This window comes from Saprolegnia parasitica (genome assembly GCF_000151545.1).
Source record: "Saprolegnia parasitica CBS 223.65 unplaced genomic scaffold supercont2.129, whole genome shotgun sequence".
NCBI lineage: Eukaryota > Oomycota > Saprolegniomycetes > Saprolegniales > Saprolegniaceae > Saprolegnia > Saprolegnia parasitica.
In genome coordinates, this window is record NW_012156523.1 from 36,229 (window position 1) to 50,269 (window position 14,041).

General features: G+C 57.0%; 5 protein-coding genes across 5 annotated transcripts; all 5 read right to left on the minus strand.

Moving 5' to 3' along the window:
* Positions 1–861: 861 nt before the first annotated feature.
* On the minus strand, positions 862–1,263 carry SPRG_14405 (hypothetical protein; the record flags this gene model as incomplete). The annotated part of the gene is made up of 1 exon (XM_012353618.1): positions 862–1,263. One exon carries the CDS (start codon positions 1,261–1,263, stop codon positions 862–864), a length of 402 nt encoding a protein of 133 aa, XP_012209008.1.
* Positions 1,264–2,147: 884 nt separating this feature from the next.
* On the minus strand, positions 2,148–4,060 carry SPRG_14406 (hypothetical protein; the record flags this gene model as incomplete). Its single annotated transcript, XM_012353619.1, has 9 exons — positions 3,914–4,060; positions 3,547–3,862; positions 3,253–3,500; positions 3,046–3,190; positions 2,858–2,983; positions 2,722–2,804; positions 2,582–2,665; positions 2,241–2,393; positions 2,148–2,184 (listed from the first exon to the last, which is right to left on the minus strand). Exons 1-9 carry the CDS (start codon positions 4,003–4,005, stop codon positions 2,148–2,150), a joined length of 1,284 nt encoding a protein of 427 aa, XP_012209009.1. The 5' UTR covers positions 4,006–4,060.
* Positions 4,061–6,374: 2,314 nt separating this feature from the next.
* SPRG_14407 (hypothetical protein) lies at positions 6,375–7,212 on the minus strand (the record flags this gene model as incomplete). Its single annotated transcript, XM_012353620.1, has 1 exon — positions 6,375–7,212. The coding sequence occupies one exon, from the start codon at positions 7,210–7,212 to the stop codon at positions 6,460–6,462; it is 753 nt and encodes a 250-aa protein (XP_012209010.1). The 3' UTR covers positions 6,375–6,459.
* A 965-nt stretch (positions 7,213–8,177) lies between these two features.
* Positions 8,178–12,417, minus strand: SPRG_14408 (hypothetical protein; the record flags this gene model as incomplete). The annotated part of the gene is made up of 10 exons (XM_012353621.1): positions 8,178–8,315; positions 8,359–8,637; positions 8,686–9,032; positions 9,084–9,519; positions 9,573–9,742; positions 9,791–9,997; positions 10,046–10,606; positions 10,723–11,094; positions 11,177–11,554; positions 11,596–12,417. The coding sequence occupies 10 exons, from the start codon at positions 12,415–12,417 to the stop codon at positions 8,270–8,272; spliced, it is 3,618 nt and encodes a 1,205-aa protein (XP_012209011.1). The 3' UTR covers positions 8,178–8,269.
* A 583-nt stretch (positions 12,418–13,000) lies between these two features.
* SPRG_14409 (hypothetical protein) lies at positions 13,001–13,915 on the minus strand (the record flags this gene model as incomplete). The annotated part of the gene is made up of 2 exons (XM_012353622.1): positions 13,001–13,394; positions 13,442–13,915. 2 exons carry the CDS (start codon positions 13,913–13,915, stop codon positions 13,047–13,049), a joined length of 822 nt encoding a protein of 273 aa, XP_012209012.1. The 3' UTR covers positions 13,001–13,046.
* Positions 13,916–14,041: the final 126 nt, after the last annotated feature.

A 14,041-nucleotide genomic window follows, 5' to 3' on the forward strand; every position in this document is an offset into this window, starting at 1 on the left:
CGGAGCTGACCAAGAAGACAAAACTGATATATCTGGGTTCGATCTAGCTCACGACCTCGTATCACGAGCACTGCCGCATCACAAATGGGCTTCTGGGTCCCGTAGACGCGGCGATGAACCCAGAACACACTTCTGCGTCGACCCAAAATCGGTCTTTGCACTGATTGAAAGCTCTCCAGTGCAACAGAAAGCTTATCGGGTTGGGGCTTTAGCGCCGCAGGCCAATTTGCTGCCGTGTTCTCAATTTCGCAGGACCTTTTATCGCGGTAGAACTGTCCAAATCGAATCTAGAAGCTTGTAGCGATCCTGCAACTTTTTAAACGGCGAGTCCGTCCAAGTGGCAAACCCAGGTATTCAACATAACGATTTAAATCAATCATACCTTCTCGGCCTTTTGGCTAAGATCAAGTGTAGTATCTGTTCTAATCAGTGTGAAAACTGATTTCCACACTTCGGTGTGGTTTTTTTTCACATTCATTTTTACAACTTCCGAGAGTCCAGTTGGCTTGCCACTGACTTTTGGACTGGTTTCCGAGGGCCTAGCACTCCTCCCTTGTGAAGCCTACCTACAGTACTACACTCGACCTCTATTCCGAAACAATCTACTTTTCCTCGATATTTGTTTCATTTGGTTCAACCTCTCCAGCGCTCCCGATGAACATAACGAGTTGCTGCCCACTTTGTTCGTTGGGCCAGGTTATGGCGTATCCGCAATCTAGTGCACGCATTTGTGCAGCTTGCTGTGGTACTCTGCCGACGAAGACACTTATGCACGCAATCCGAACCCGCATGTCGTTCTTGATGCCTTCTCGGCCTTTTGCCAAAAAACTCAAATTATAGAGAGAGGCAACAATATTGTCATTAGTAGTCGTCATCGTCGTCGTCCTCATTGTTGCTGTTGTCGCTCGACGACGGCGTCGGCTTGTTCTTTTTCGACTCGCAAAACGCGCACACGACCTCCTCGTCGATCGGGTTGTAGGACGCAAACGACTTGCGCGTCTCCTTCCACTGGGAGACTTGCGATGGAATATACGGCACGCGCCGACCGCCCACAATGTGGTCTTGGCTTTCTGCGCTGTGCTTGTACTTGTCTGGAATCCGCACGAGAGACGAGAATCGGTTGCGCTTGTGGCTCGTCGAGCGCGGGGCGGTCTGCAAGCGGTGGCACGTACATCGTGTATCGCGCTTGGAAAGGATGCGACGCAGCCAACGCGTAAGAGGCGACGGCGCGTCGCTCTGGGGGCCGCATGTGCCAAAGAGCATGCTTTTCGTCAACTGAGTGGATGGCCTCCATGCGTGCAAATCGTTTTTTACCCATTCTGGCGTAGATGCGTCCTCGATCATGACCGACGTGCGTGCGTCATCGGTGTGCAAACCCGGTCAATTGATTCACTGGTGAGATGTGATACGATCAAACTATATACTTAGTAGCTGCTAGTGTATGTATTGGCTGCTGCGACAGGGTGGAAACGGGCTATGATGTGCCGGGTTGTTTGTGGTCGTGAATGGTGAACGACTCTATCCGAGTGGTAGAATGTGTGGTCGATCGGACAATGGAAACAACGCCGTTATCTCGGTGCACGTAGTAGCGTGCTACAAAGCGTGTGTAGCCTTGCTTGTTCGACACCTTAACAGACTGTGTGTCATAGCGTGAAACAAGACTGAAAACCTCAACGGCAGCGTCGTAGCTTCTCTGGAGTAGACATGTTGTGATGGTCAAGTCTGGTGATGTGGCAACGCCACATTGTGGGGCTCCTCTGTACTCGCTTTCCAGCAGCTGCCACTGCCTGTCGAGATCGACGAGTCGCACGTCGCACCGAATTCATTCCCTTGCATGTTGAGGCTCGATTTCGCGCGTTGAGCAATGGGGTGTCGACAATGGTACCGCACGTGGCGGTGGTTGAAGGATTTTTGGTGCAACGAGACTGCACCGCGATCGTACGGTGGGGATGCGGTGACCCAATTCAAAGCCATTTGACGACCCGCGATACACGATTACCACGAGGCGAACAGCCTCAGCAATCAACAGCAACGCTGTATTGTAAACACTGCATTGTACACTGCATTTCTATGTTTACGCTCCCGTCGACAATCAACATATCCTTTTCGCAGCGAAGCATTGTGGCGGCACGGCAGCCCGTACGCGATCACTGCGGCACGTGGTCGTAGCCGTGCGCGACCAGCCTACAATTCATGCCATGTATCAGCCACAAGGAGTCGATATGTTCTCTGGAACGTACCATGCTGCCATGTCGTTATGGTGGTGCTGCTGGGCCCACTCGAGGGCGTTTTGCGTGCACCCTTCGCTGCGATGTGTGTGCAAAAAACGCACAATATCAAGCCGCCCTTTGGACGCGGCCCAGTCCATGGCCCACGTCGTGCAGCCTTCGTTCCTACCATGTGTTCCATCAATACCATTCCATCTCCATCGATCGCCTCGCACCGATGGGCTTGAAGCCACTGAAGCACACTGAGGTGACCATGGAGGGCCGCATAGTCCATGCCCCGGGTCGACGCCCCGTCATTTCTACAGCCATGCGTCGTCGTCACAACAAATACGACGTCACGGTGATCGTGGTACCGGTGGGTGTGCAGCCATTGAACAACGTCCAAATGGCCGTTGGCGGCGGCGCCGTCGATGGCGCGCTCGGTGGCGCCTTCGTGCCTGTGGAAATATCGTCATCATGTCAAAAGTGTCCTCATCGGCAAGCAAGGTCGTACCGATGCGCATGCAACCACTGAACAATCGCCAAATGCCCGTTGCTCGCGGCGCCGTTCATGGCGTGGACGGTGCAGCCTTCGCCCTAGTACGTGCCATGAGCCAACTTCAAACAACGATAGATATTGCCGCTCCTACACGGTAAGCGTGGAGAAAGTCGACCACGGAGAGATGCCCGTGCGTCGCGGCCAGGTCCATCGCGTCCGTCGAGCAGCCTTCGTCCCGATGCGCATGGAGCCAGCGCACAACGTTCAAATAGCCATGCTTGGCGGCGCCATTCATCGCCCGCGTCGACGCGGGAAGCCCCGTGCGTGCAGATACTCGACCATAGCGAGGTGTCCGTTCGTCGAGGCGCCATCGAGGAGCGCAATGTCATACGGCCATGCCGTCATCGCTTCGAGATACTGTACAATGGCCAAGTGGCCGTTGGTTGACGCACCAATCAGCGCTTTGGCCGAGCACCCTTCCGACCTACCATGGAAAGTGTCCTTATCAACTTGCCAATTCGCGATATGGAGATGTCAGAACCCTACCGGTGGGTGTGCAGAAAGACCACGATCTCATAATGACCGTTAGTCGCCGCGTGGTCCATGGCGGCGACCGAGCAGCCTTCGGTGCGATGGTGGTGCAAGAAGCAGACAACCTCCAAATGGCCGTGCTTGGCCGCTTCGTCCATCGCATGGTACGTGCACCCGGCGTTGCTGTGCGCGTGGAGCAGTTGCACCATCTCCAAGTGCCCTTCTTTGGCCGCTTGGTTCATGCCATACGTCGTCCCGTGTCCCTACGCTTTTCGTTCAAGCATGACCGCGCCGTCTGCTTGAACGTACCAGCTTGGCCTCGACGAGAAGATACCGCGCCGTCTCGAGGTGTCCGTACGCCGCAGCCCAGTCGAGTGCGTTCGTCGAGCCATGCGGCGAGTGATGGGCGACGAGGAAGCGCAAAATATCGGTGAACCCGCCTTTGGCCGCAAAGTCCCACGTCATGAACGAAATCTCGCCCTTGCGATGCGTCTGCAGCCAGCGAAGCATGGGCAGATGGCCATTCCGGACGGCCATGTCGACGGCGCGCTTGGAAAAGACCAGGCGCGGCTGGTGCTCGCAGAGGTAGACATAGCCGAGCGCCACCGCCTTGTTGCCGTCCGTCCTAGAATCGCGTCAGACGAACGATAATAGTACTATGATGCAGGGTGTGTACCAGTCATTGAGTCGCCGGCCAGGGCTAAAGCCCGTAATCTCACCAAGCAGCGCGGGCGATGACAAGACGTGGAGGGCAGCGGCCGTCGTCATGGTGGATGCGCAATGGCATATCGTCGAGGCAAAGCGGACGACGCCCACAACTGCGACATCAGTCCGTGAGTAATTTGCTCGGGCGATGTCGATTGGCCCGCAACGTCCCTGCACCCTCTCTCCCGTGCTGCCACGCGAGCGCTTTAACCTCATCGCGCGCCTCGCGTTAAACGCGTTAAAGTACAGGGACATAGCCGCCAAGGGGATATATACATGTACTAGCACGCATGAGTAGCACGTGTGGCCTCCTTTACACTCGAGATGGAACTCCTACGTATGGCAAGGCTTTGACGCTGGTGCTCGAATGCATTGGCCACGACGACGCTCTTCACGCAGAAAAGTTTGATTTCGGACTATTTTCCATGCAAGGCAAGCCATTGGCTACGCTGACAGACTCGAGACGACGACCTCGACACATGCTCGGTTTCGACATGGAATGGCAACCAAGGATGTAGTCGCCCGTCGTGACCGACCGACCTCGACATACTTGGAATCAACGTTAGATCCCGGATGCGATAGGTGTCTGAAGACGCAGAGTACTGTACGCAGAGCGCAGTAATGTCAAAGATCGCTCGACTCGATTTATTTCCACATTGAAGTTGGTCTCTCGTCGCTGCTGCTCTCGTTCGCGTCGATGCGATCTTTCTTCCATCGATTCTTGGGCGTCGCTGCCTGCGTCTAGTCGCTACGAAGGCGAGCGACTCTACTAACTTGACTCGCGATGATTGAATGCGACCCAGACACGCAGCCATGGGACGCAGCTTGACGTCGGAAGCACCCAAGACACGAGCGCAGTCGCCGGCGCCAAAGAATGCACTGGTTGAAGCGGCGTTGGCATTGGTCGTCCGTCGACGCGATTTCATTGGCTCGTGCCGATCAAAAGAGATGTGACGCGCGCGTGTCGATCTTCAAATTACCTATCAAATGTGTTCTTGAAGTTGTCTCGACCAATCAAAACGATGGAAAGATCCGGCTGATTGCCGGCGAAACCACATGGTAAGCGATGCGTCGCGTTTGTGTCGACGCATTGTATCGAAAAGATGAATCTACAATACAAAAACAAATATATATAAATAAAAATGTAAAATGCGCCGCACGACACAAATGCAAAATGAGCCAGGAGATACGTAGACGTCTGGCGCGCTTGAAGTTCAACGTGGCGTTTGGAGCTCGCTCGGCGAAGAGCTCATTTCCACATTTCGTCTGAATGACCAACGTGTCGACGACTTTGGCCAAGATCATCATGGAGCCGACTTTTTCGATCAAGAGCGTTGCCGAGGCCAAGGTTGCCATCACCAAGGGGTCTCCCTCCGCCAGCCCCAACAAGCCGACGCGCGATACCGCCTTTGAACGCTCGGGCTGGGCGTACATCTAAACGCCCCCTCAACTTAGTGCTAGTCGATTATCTATACAGTAAGAAAATGGCCCCTAATGCAGCCATACCCCACGCTACCACGCTTTCATTTCTTTTCAGCCGCCGAGACACTTGGCGTGCTGCACGCTCGATGCGATCGCTGCTGAGGTCTCGAGGGCGGATGCGTCGCCTTTGACGCGGCCCAACGATTTGCGCGGCGGCTCCGACGCCTGCAGGCGAGGACAGGCTGGTCCATGGCAGTCCACGGGTGAGACCACATGCTGCATCATGCTGCGGATCGTCGTGACGCCATAGTCGTTGCTATCGTACCTTGCGCATGCCTCGGGCAAACGCTCTCAGCGATCGTTTCACGCCGTCTTGTCCATGGGGACGGACAGCGGCGCCGCGAATTCAGCCCATTTTGACATTCCATTTTATCAATACGTGCTGTCGTTGTGCCACGTCACTCGCGCCGCCCACAGTGGAGCTCATTAAGTTTAAGTTCGTTGTCTGTGGTTGAAACGAGTTGTGCACCTGCAAGTAATAAGATAGTGCACTCTTTTCCATGCGCGCTCGTGAGGCAAGCAGGTACGGGAAGCGAGGAGCGTTCGAGTTGCGGGATTGTGCGAGGAACAAGCAAGGGTCGTCGCGAAGAGCCGGAAGCGATTTGCAAACGATGGCACCACCGCGCGACGAGCCAAGTACCGTCGTGTAGCGGCCTTCATCGCGAGCGCTGCAGCGGAACTGCTTCTTGTCTGTGGACCACGCTACGTCGAGCGGGGTTGTGCAGATATCGCAGGCTACTCTGTATACATTCCGCAGCCCGTGCGGTGACGACGTAGCTTCAAATCTTTCGACCCTACCAAAAGGCATGGAAATGATGAGTCGTTGGATGGTCCTCTGACACGCGAGCGAGACCCACCTGCGCTCGTGGTACGAGCTGTCCATTCTACTAGCCCACACTCACGCACGGTGCTTTGAATCTAAGGCATTGAAGATGGCGACGCGTTGTTTGCTCGAGAAATCGGCTTCTTTCTTACACAGATACACTAAAGTATAACATGGAGAGAGATTTTAGAATGACGATTCCTTCCCATCGTTTACTGTAGCGTGGCAGCCAAGAACGGGAGAATCTCGCCGTGCCAGCCCGCGTTGAAGCCTTCGAGGATCGCGGGGTCGGTAATGTCGCCGCGGCACATCCAGCCGTGCACCATGGATTCAAACGCGACAAACTTGCATTGCGCGCCAAACGGCTTGGCGGCGAGCGTCGAGTGCACGGCCCCGCCGGCCTTGACCCAGTCCGGGTCGTTGCCCGCGGCGAGGAAGAGCTGCGGCGACGCAATGGGCTCGGCCATCTTTTCGCCGCTGCCGGGGCCGCTAAAAAACTGCTCGAGGACCCACGACGGGTGGCAGTGGACGCCAGAGGTGAGCACTGAGGACGCGTCGGCCGCGTACTTGCCGACGACCCACGAGCCCCAGCAGTAGCCCATGGCCGCAAACGAGGTCACGCCGTGCTGTGACTGGAGATGGCCCACCGCGGCTTGGATCTTGGGCAGGATCGCGCTAAAGGGCCGCGCCGTGACCCAGCCCGGGAGCTTCTCGCCAATGTCGTCTGCCGCCGTAAAGTACTCGTCGACGAGATCGAGGAGCGCGACCTTGTAGTGGGCGCTGAGCGCAAGGCAGTTGTCCTTAGTGCGGCCGCTGTCGGGGCCAAAGATGTCGGGCACGACGAGGATGCAAATGGGCGAGGTCGGGTTGTCGTAGAAGAAGACGGGCGTGCCGGCCATGCTGATGGGCGCAAGGTTGCTCGTCGTCGGCGCAGCGGGATGGGAGCCAGGCGGGCAGCAGCTCATGGGTCTCAAGTTCTTAGAGGTCGGTGGCAAAAGGCAATCTGACGCGTTTCGGGGAATTCCCGACTCGTTCCGAGCCGCAAGGTTCTAACACTTTAGTTGTTATAACACGTTGACGTGACGTCGGTTGTGAGGATGATCTGACACTAGAGCACCCGATGGTCTTTCAAGCGGGTTGCACAACGCCTTGACGCAATAATGGGCTGGAGAAGATTCGAGTGGAGGTGCTTCGGTCGCAGCCAAGGGACGGTGACCGTGTGTGGCCTCTGTGGAACGGACGCAAGCTCGGGCAGTGCATCCGGCTGTCGTGTTATAACTACGCAGGCAACCGAATCTAACACTTCAACCGCGGCCATGACATGCAAATGTCCACCGCATACACAGTCTTGGATGCATACAGAGCTCGGAGACACGCCAAGTAGAAGCTATCCATATACAATTGATGGTAGACCAGCGTGGTCACGATTGCAGTGGACTTCAGCGCGAGCACCGCCGAAGCCGCAAAGAAAACAGGTTCTTATCCATCTGCACGAGATAACGTAATGATCGTTTAGGAAATCGCGGGGAACAGGCAGGCCGAAGGCTTGAGACGTCGTGGGCACAGCAAGCGGTGGCATGGCGCACACCAGCAGCAGCAACGTACCACGGGAGTCATCGACCGATTGCACTGGATACCAAAAGTGCATCTTGTTTGAAACAGGTGTTTGAAACAACCAAAACCACGGGTTTCTAACCGATCGACGCGCTGGGAACGTGCCAGCACATTCGACATGCCATCCAAACGATCCGACACCTCTGGTAGGCACCGCTTTGTATCTATCTATCTATCTATCTATCTATCTATCCATCCATCACCTGATCCACGACCCTGGGCAAAAAAGGCAGAGGCAGCCGCCACTGCACATTATGTTGAAAACATCACGGTCATCACGGAGAGCCCTTTCCGGCTCCATCTCGCCCACTCAAAATGGCTCGCGGATGTGCATTCAGGCGCATGGTATCATGGGCTAACTATCTGCAGTATAGCTGCGTGTCGTCTGGTGTGTTGGCGTATTTCGTTCTACTGCGCATCGCTCGTCGTCGACGCCATGCTCTGTCGGCCCGCACTAGACAAACACATAAGTGCCAGTCCTACCTCAAAACCTCTACCTATCGCGCTTGCGCATGGCGCGCGCGACGTTCTCTTCGGTCGGCGGGTCCCAAAGCGTCAGCCGAAGCTCTTCGTTGAGGAAATACGGCCGACCTTTGGTGCGGGACATGCGCATCTCCCAGCCCGGCGGGAGAATCAAGCTGTGCATCATCGAGCCGCGGTAGACCGAGTCGGTGACTGATGGCCGTGGCATAAACTCATCGCCGAGATCAATGTTGTGGTACTTGTTGCGAAGCCCCGCGAGGCGGTCCCGCAAACTCGACACCGCCGGTGACGCGCTAACGTCACGCATGTCGTCACCAAAATCACCAATCAACACAGCGTACCGAACCGTGCGGGCACTCACGAGTCCGTTGGAGAGGGCGAGGCGCGTCGCGGTCGGGTCCACATCGAGCGCCGTCGAGAGCTTCTGCGCCGAGTCTTGCAGAAACTGCGTGGTTGTCGCAGATTTTTCCGATAAAATCGCCGCCTGTTCGAGCTCTTGGAGCGCGTGCGAGTCGCGCGGCTGACTGCTACTGCTCGACTCTTTCTTGGACCCAAGCGTCCGGAACGTCGAGCCCCTCGGCTTGGACGACGCCGATGTCGGCGCCGATGGCACGCCATTATGACCCGACGCACGGAGCTTCTCGAGGTCTTTCTGGAGCTGCGCAATCGTCTTGTCTTTCTCCCGACACTATAAAACACACATTATTGGCGCGATATACGAGGGTCCAAGGATATGTACAAGATCGTCTTGCTGGCGCAGCTTGAGCTGGTGCGTCGCGAGAAGCATCTCCTTCTCTTGCTTGAGCTTGTCGCACTCGTCCCGCATCGTATGAAACATCGTCTTCATGTCGTCGTTCTCCTTGCGGAGACGCGCATTGTCGTCGTAGATGCGGCCAATCATGCCGTCGGCGTCGGCCATGACCAGCTGCGCACTCGACTTGCTCCGCTGACGGTGGAGAAGTGCAGCAGTCGTCGACGGCGCGGGTGCGACGACCTCTTCCTCGTCTTTCGTCTGCTCGACTTGGAGCCGCACGCGCAACGAGCGGAGCTGCGTCGACATGGTGACTTGCTCGCGGTGCTCGGCCAGCTTGGTCCGAAAGTTCTTGCGCTCCAAGTGCATGCGCATCGCCGCTTGAATCGTCGTCGCCGCGCGCTTGAGCCGCACGAAGCGTTGCCTACGCGCATCATGAGTGCGCGCACTTGAAAACCATCAACATAAAAAGTCTACCGGACGGCGAACCCACGGACGTGGCTTAGCACAATGAGGGCCTTGTGGCGGCGCTGCATGACGGCAAAGACGCGACGCGCCTTCACGCCGCGCCAGCGAGCTTGGAGCGCCAGCATCCCGTTGTAGAGCGCATGGTACCGCTTCATCGCGAGCACACAGCGCACGACCGCCTACGCCCGTGTTGAAATGCGCGTGCTTCAAGTGCATACGAGGCGCACCTGGAGCTTGACGATCGCCGCACGTTGGCGCCGATAGTGCAATCGGGCGAGGCACATGCGCGCAAAGCGCTGAATCCGAAGTGCGTGCACCGTCAAGCGCGTGCGCTTGATTTGGTCGAGCGCTTCGAGGACGCCGGCCTGAAAGTACACCTTGGTCCGGCCCAGCTGGTAGTGTGTCGGCGTCTCGAGGTTCAGGGGTGCAATGAGCTACCGTGTTGATACATTGATACCATCGTGAAACATGAAAAAAACTACCGAGGCGCACTGCTCGGCGGAGCGTCGAGACGCAAATTTCCGGTCCAGCAAGACACGGTAGAGGTCGAGGAACGCGTCGTGCGTGTGCCGAATCGGGTACGCAGCGCGGGCGATCCGGATGGCTTCAATGACGCCGGCGCACCGCAGCTGCGCGACCACCATCGTATGGTCCAACACGCCGGGCTGCTTGATCGCGTTGGGCTTGATGCAGCGAATGTATTGGACGTTGGTGGCTTGGATGTTGGCCATGAGGTCGGCGAGGCTGGCCTTGAACTGCATGCCGACCGTCGTCGTGTTGAGCGCGCGGCCCTGCCGGGGCGCCGCCGGCTTGCCAAAGAGCTCCGACACAAACGGAATCGACGACGACCGAACGAGGTCCGCGAGGTCCGGCAAGAGCGCGTCCTTGTGCTTTTCCAGAAAACCAGTCACCGTGTACGTCACGGGCGCCGCGTAGTGGAGAATGGTGAACTGCGCCTTGTTGGTTTTCGGAAACTCAATGACCGTGTTGGCGTCGTCCTTGTGGAGCGTCATGGCCTTGGCGACAAACGACTCTTCGTTGCCCTACGCGCGGTGGTGAGTTGCGAGTTGTGGTAATTTTTCAAAATTTTGGAGATCTTTTTGAAGACTTTTTTCAAGATTGTTTTCAAGAGGGTGACAATGTAGCGATGGAAGCGTACCCGCGGTCGCATGACTTCGTCGTCGAGGAGCGAGAGGAGCCCGAGCTTGGACTCGATGACGGCGAGGACGTCAGCGTTGTCAAGGAACGCAATGTGCGCCCACCGAATGCCTTCGTCCTCGTACTCGATCTGGACCGTCTTGAAGACGTCTTGGGTGAACTTTTGCTGCAGCTTCTCGTTGGCATAGTTGATGCAAAACTGCTCAAACGAGTTGGTCGTAAAGTGCTCGAACCCAAAAATGTCGAGGACGCCAATGTGATGGGCCATGTTCGCGTCGTGACTGAGCGACGCGTTGATCGTGGTCACGAGCCACTCGAAGAGACTCGCATACAGTCCTTTGGCCAGCGCATCGCGGCAGCCTTCGGCTTCGGCCTACACACCAAAAACATCGTTTCGTATCAATGTATCAAGTCTGCCCAAGTTTTGAAAACTCAAATTGGGCCAACATGGAGACCTTTTTCAGATACACTTGAATCGTGTCGGTCGACGTCCGCACGGTACGCGAGCAAATGGCCCGCGTGATCGCCGTCGTCTCGACACCGAGGAGCTTCCCGATCGCCACGAGGTGGCCCGTCGAGCCATGGCCGATGGTCGACATTTCATCGCCCTTGGCTTCGAGCTGGAGCTGCCCGAGGTGCAAGATACCGGCGAGCGTTTGAAAGAGCGTCGTCTGCGCCGCCGCCGAGAGCCCGAGGCGGGACAGCGCCTGTGTGGTCTTGGCGAAATGCGCTGCGTCCGAGTCGCCTTCGATGGCCGCCACCGTCGTCGCACCCGTGTACGTATACGTCTCGGTCGGGTCCAAGAGGCAGTCGGGGCCATTGGCCGCGAGAAGCTATGGAGTTGCAGCGTAATTTGCAGTCAAAAGATGGATACCTGGTAAAAAATGTGGTAGTTGCGCTCCTGTGGTTCGTGCGACACGACGCGTGTCTTCTCGAGGAGGTACGTGTTGCACTTGGCGCCGACCAGCGTGCCCTTTGCGTCAAACTGCAGCTGCGTAAATTTGCCAAACCGACTCGAGTTGTCGTTGCGGACCGTCTTGGCGTTCCCGAACGACTCGAGGAGCGGTGAGACATGGATGATCTTCTCGATCGTCGAGTCGTGGAGGCCGCCGGCAATGGCCGCGAGGTGGTGCATGAGGATCTTGGTCGTCTCCGTCTTGCCCGCGCCCGACTCACCGCTGACGAGGATGCTCTGGTTGCGCCCACTGCGGCGCATGCCATTGTACGCGCCGATCGAGGTGGCGTAGACGTGTGGCGGCAGCGACGCTTTCGGCTCGTTCAAGTACTTGCGGTGCATCTCGTCCGTGTAGAGCGATGGTAGCCACTGGTACGGGTTGAGCGCAATGCACATGTCGCCCGTGTACGTGTACGGACGCTCGGCGAGGAAGCGCGCCTTGACGTTGTACAAGATCGCGGCTTCGTGGAGGTAGCTGAGCGTGATCATGTCATCGACGCCGACCGCTTCGTTCTGCATGGGCAGCGCCGACGACGCGCCGGCGTTCTTGGCGGCCATGAGCGCCAGCGTCTTCTTGTCGCGCAGGTCGATCTCGCGGACGCTTACCGCGCCGTCGAGGCCGCGGACCTTGGCGCGGACCGTCTGCGCGACCGGGTCATGGGCGACGACGTCGGCCGGTAGCCACACGTGCGTCTCGTCCGGCACGTACACACGCGTCCCAGCGACCATCTCGAGGCCCATGCTGCTCTTCGTGTCACGCACAGTCACGCCGAAAATGGTGTAATGCAGTATCCGGATATAGGCTTGCCTTCCGGACATGTCGTAGAAGCGAGACGTCGCGTGCAACCATCCCGCAGGTCGCGACCAGGGCCGAGTGTACTCCGTTGGATACGACCGCGCTCGGCGGTATGTATGCTCTGCGAAGGGATCGTGCCGTTGTGATCGCCGCATGCTGGCGTGACGGCAGGCGCCCGTCGACCCAAAATTGCACTGTATTTTACACTGTAAGGTTGTACAGCGCTGGCCGCCAGAAAACAGGTGTTGACGCTACGATGCGAGCCGCACAATGATGAACCTGTTTGCTGCAGGCCGAACCAGAGCGCGAGGGACAAGTGAAGCAGTGACACGGCTCTTGGAGCCTGAATACACTGTTTAGGAACGGTGTGAAACCACGTTTGACCAACCGACCAGAGTGTGTCCATGGACATGTTCGAGGTGCCTTTGCCCCGGTTTCCATGCAGTCCGTCGTCACAAACGACTCGAGATGTTGTACGTACTGCGATCAACCATCCGATCGACACGTGCGATGTCAGGTTGGTCATGGGTTCGATCCTTGATAAAACATTATGAATAAATGCACTAATATCGACTCAGTTGTCGCGCTTGGCGATGCGGACATAATACTCGTCCGTCGTCGCAATCCAGTCGGGGTGCTGGATCGTCCCGTCCGTTTGCACATAGGGCACTTTGCGCTCGGTGTTCTGAGCCATTGCGTCGAGGTCCATGAGGCCATAGACAAAGTACTGGTGATCAAACACATTCGACAAGTTGATCGAGTGCGTTTCCATAAGGACGCTCAGCGGCACGTAAATGAGCTCCTCGTCGCGAATGAGGTCCATGGACGACCAATAATACGGGAAAATAATCTTGTAAAACGGTGACGCCTTGGAAATGGGCTGCCGACCAATGCCAACGAGTCGCAGCGCGGCCGTGACGAGCTGAAAGTACGGCAAAAAACACCGGAGCGCAAGACCGCCATGACGACGAGCCACACGAGCGCGAGCCAGAGCTGGTTGTGAATCCAGCTCAGCGCTGGCACGGTCGCCCGAAGGACGCATATTTCCGCCACGAGAATCGCCAAGACCGAGACGGGAAGGACGCCGAGAAGCACCGCTGCGACGCCGTAGCCCTTGAGATCGATCGCAATGCCAGGCATGCGGTCCATGAACACGAGTGCGAAGAAGACCCACGAGTACGCGGCGAGTCGCACGAGCTCTTCAACATTGGCAAAGTGACCAACGACATTGACGTCGCAGACATAGACAGCATCGAGCGAGACATCCGTGATGGCGTCGGTCCATTGGCAGTGGTTTTGGCTCGCACCAATGTGCCACTCGAGGAACGAGAGAAACCCAATGCAGCGCATTGACGTTCGGTAGTGGCTCCAAATGACGTTTGAGATGCTGGAATTCGTGACGCTAAACAGCAGCTGCGCCTTCTTGCGCTTGCTAATGGGCATCGCCCGCATCCACTGATACGTCCTTCGGAGGTACACGGCGATCCGGATGAAGAAGTACATGTACCCGGCCAGCGACAGCAGTGCAATGAAGTTGAGCACCGTTGTCTCGGACCCATTGGCTTTGGT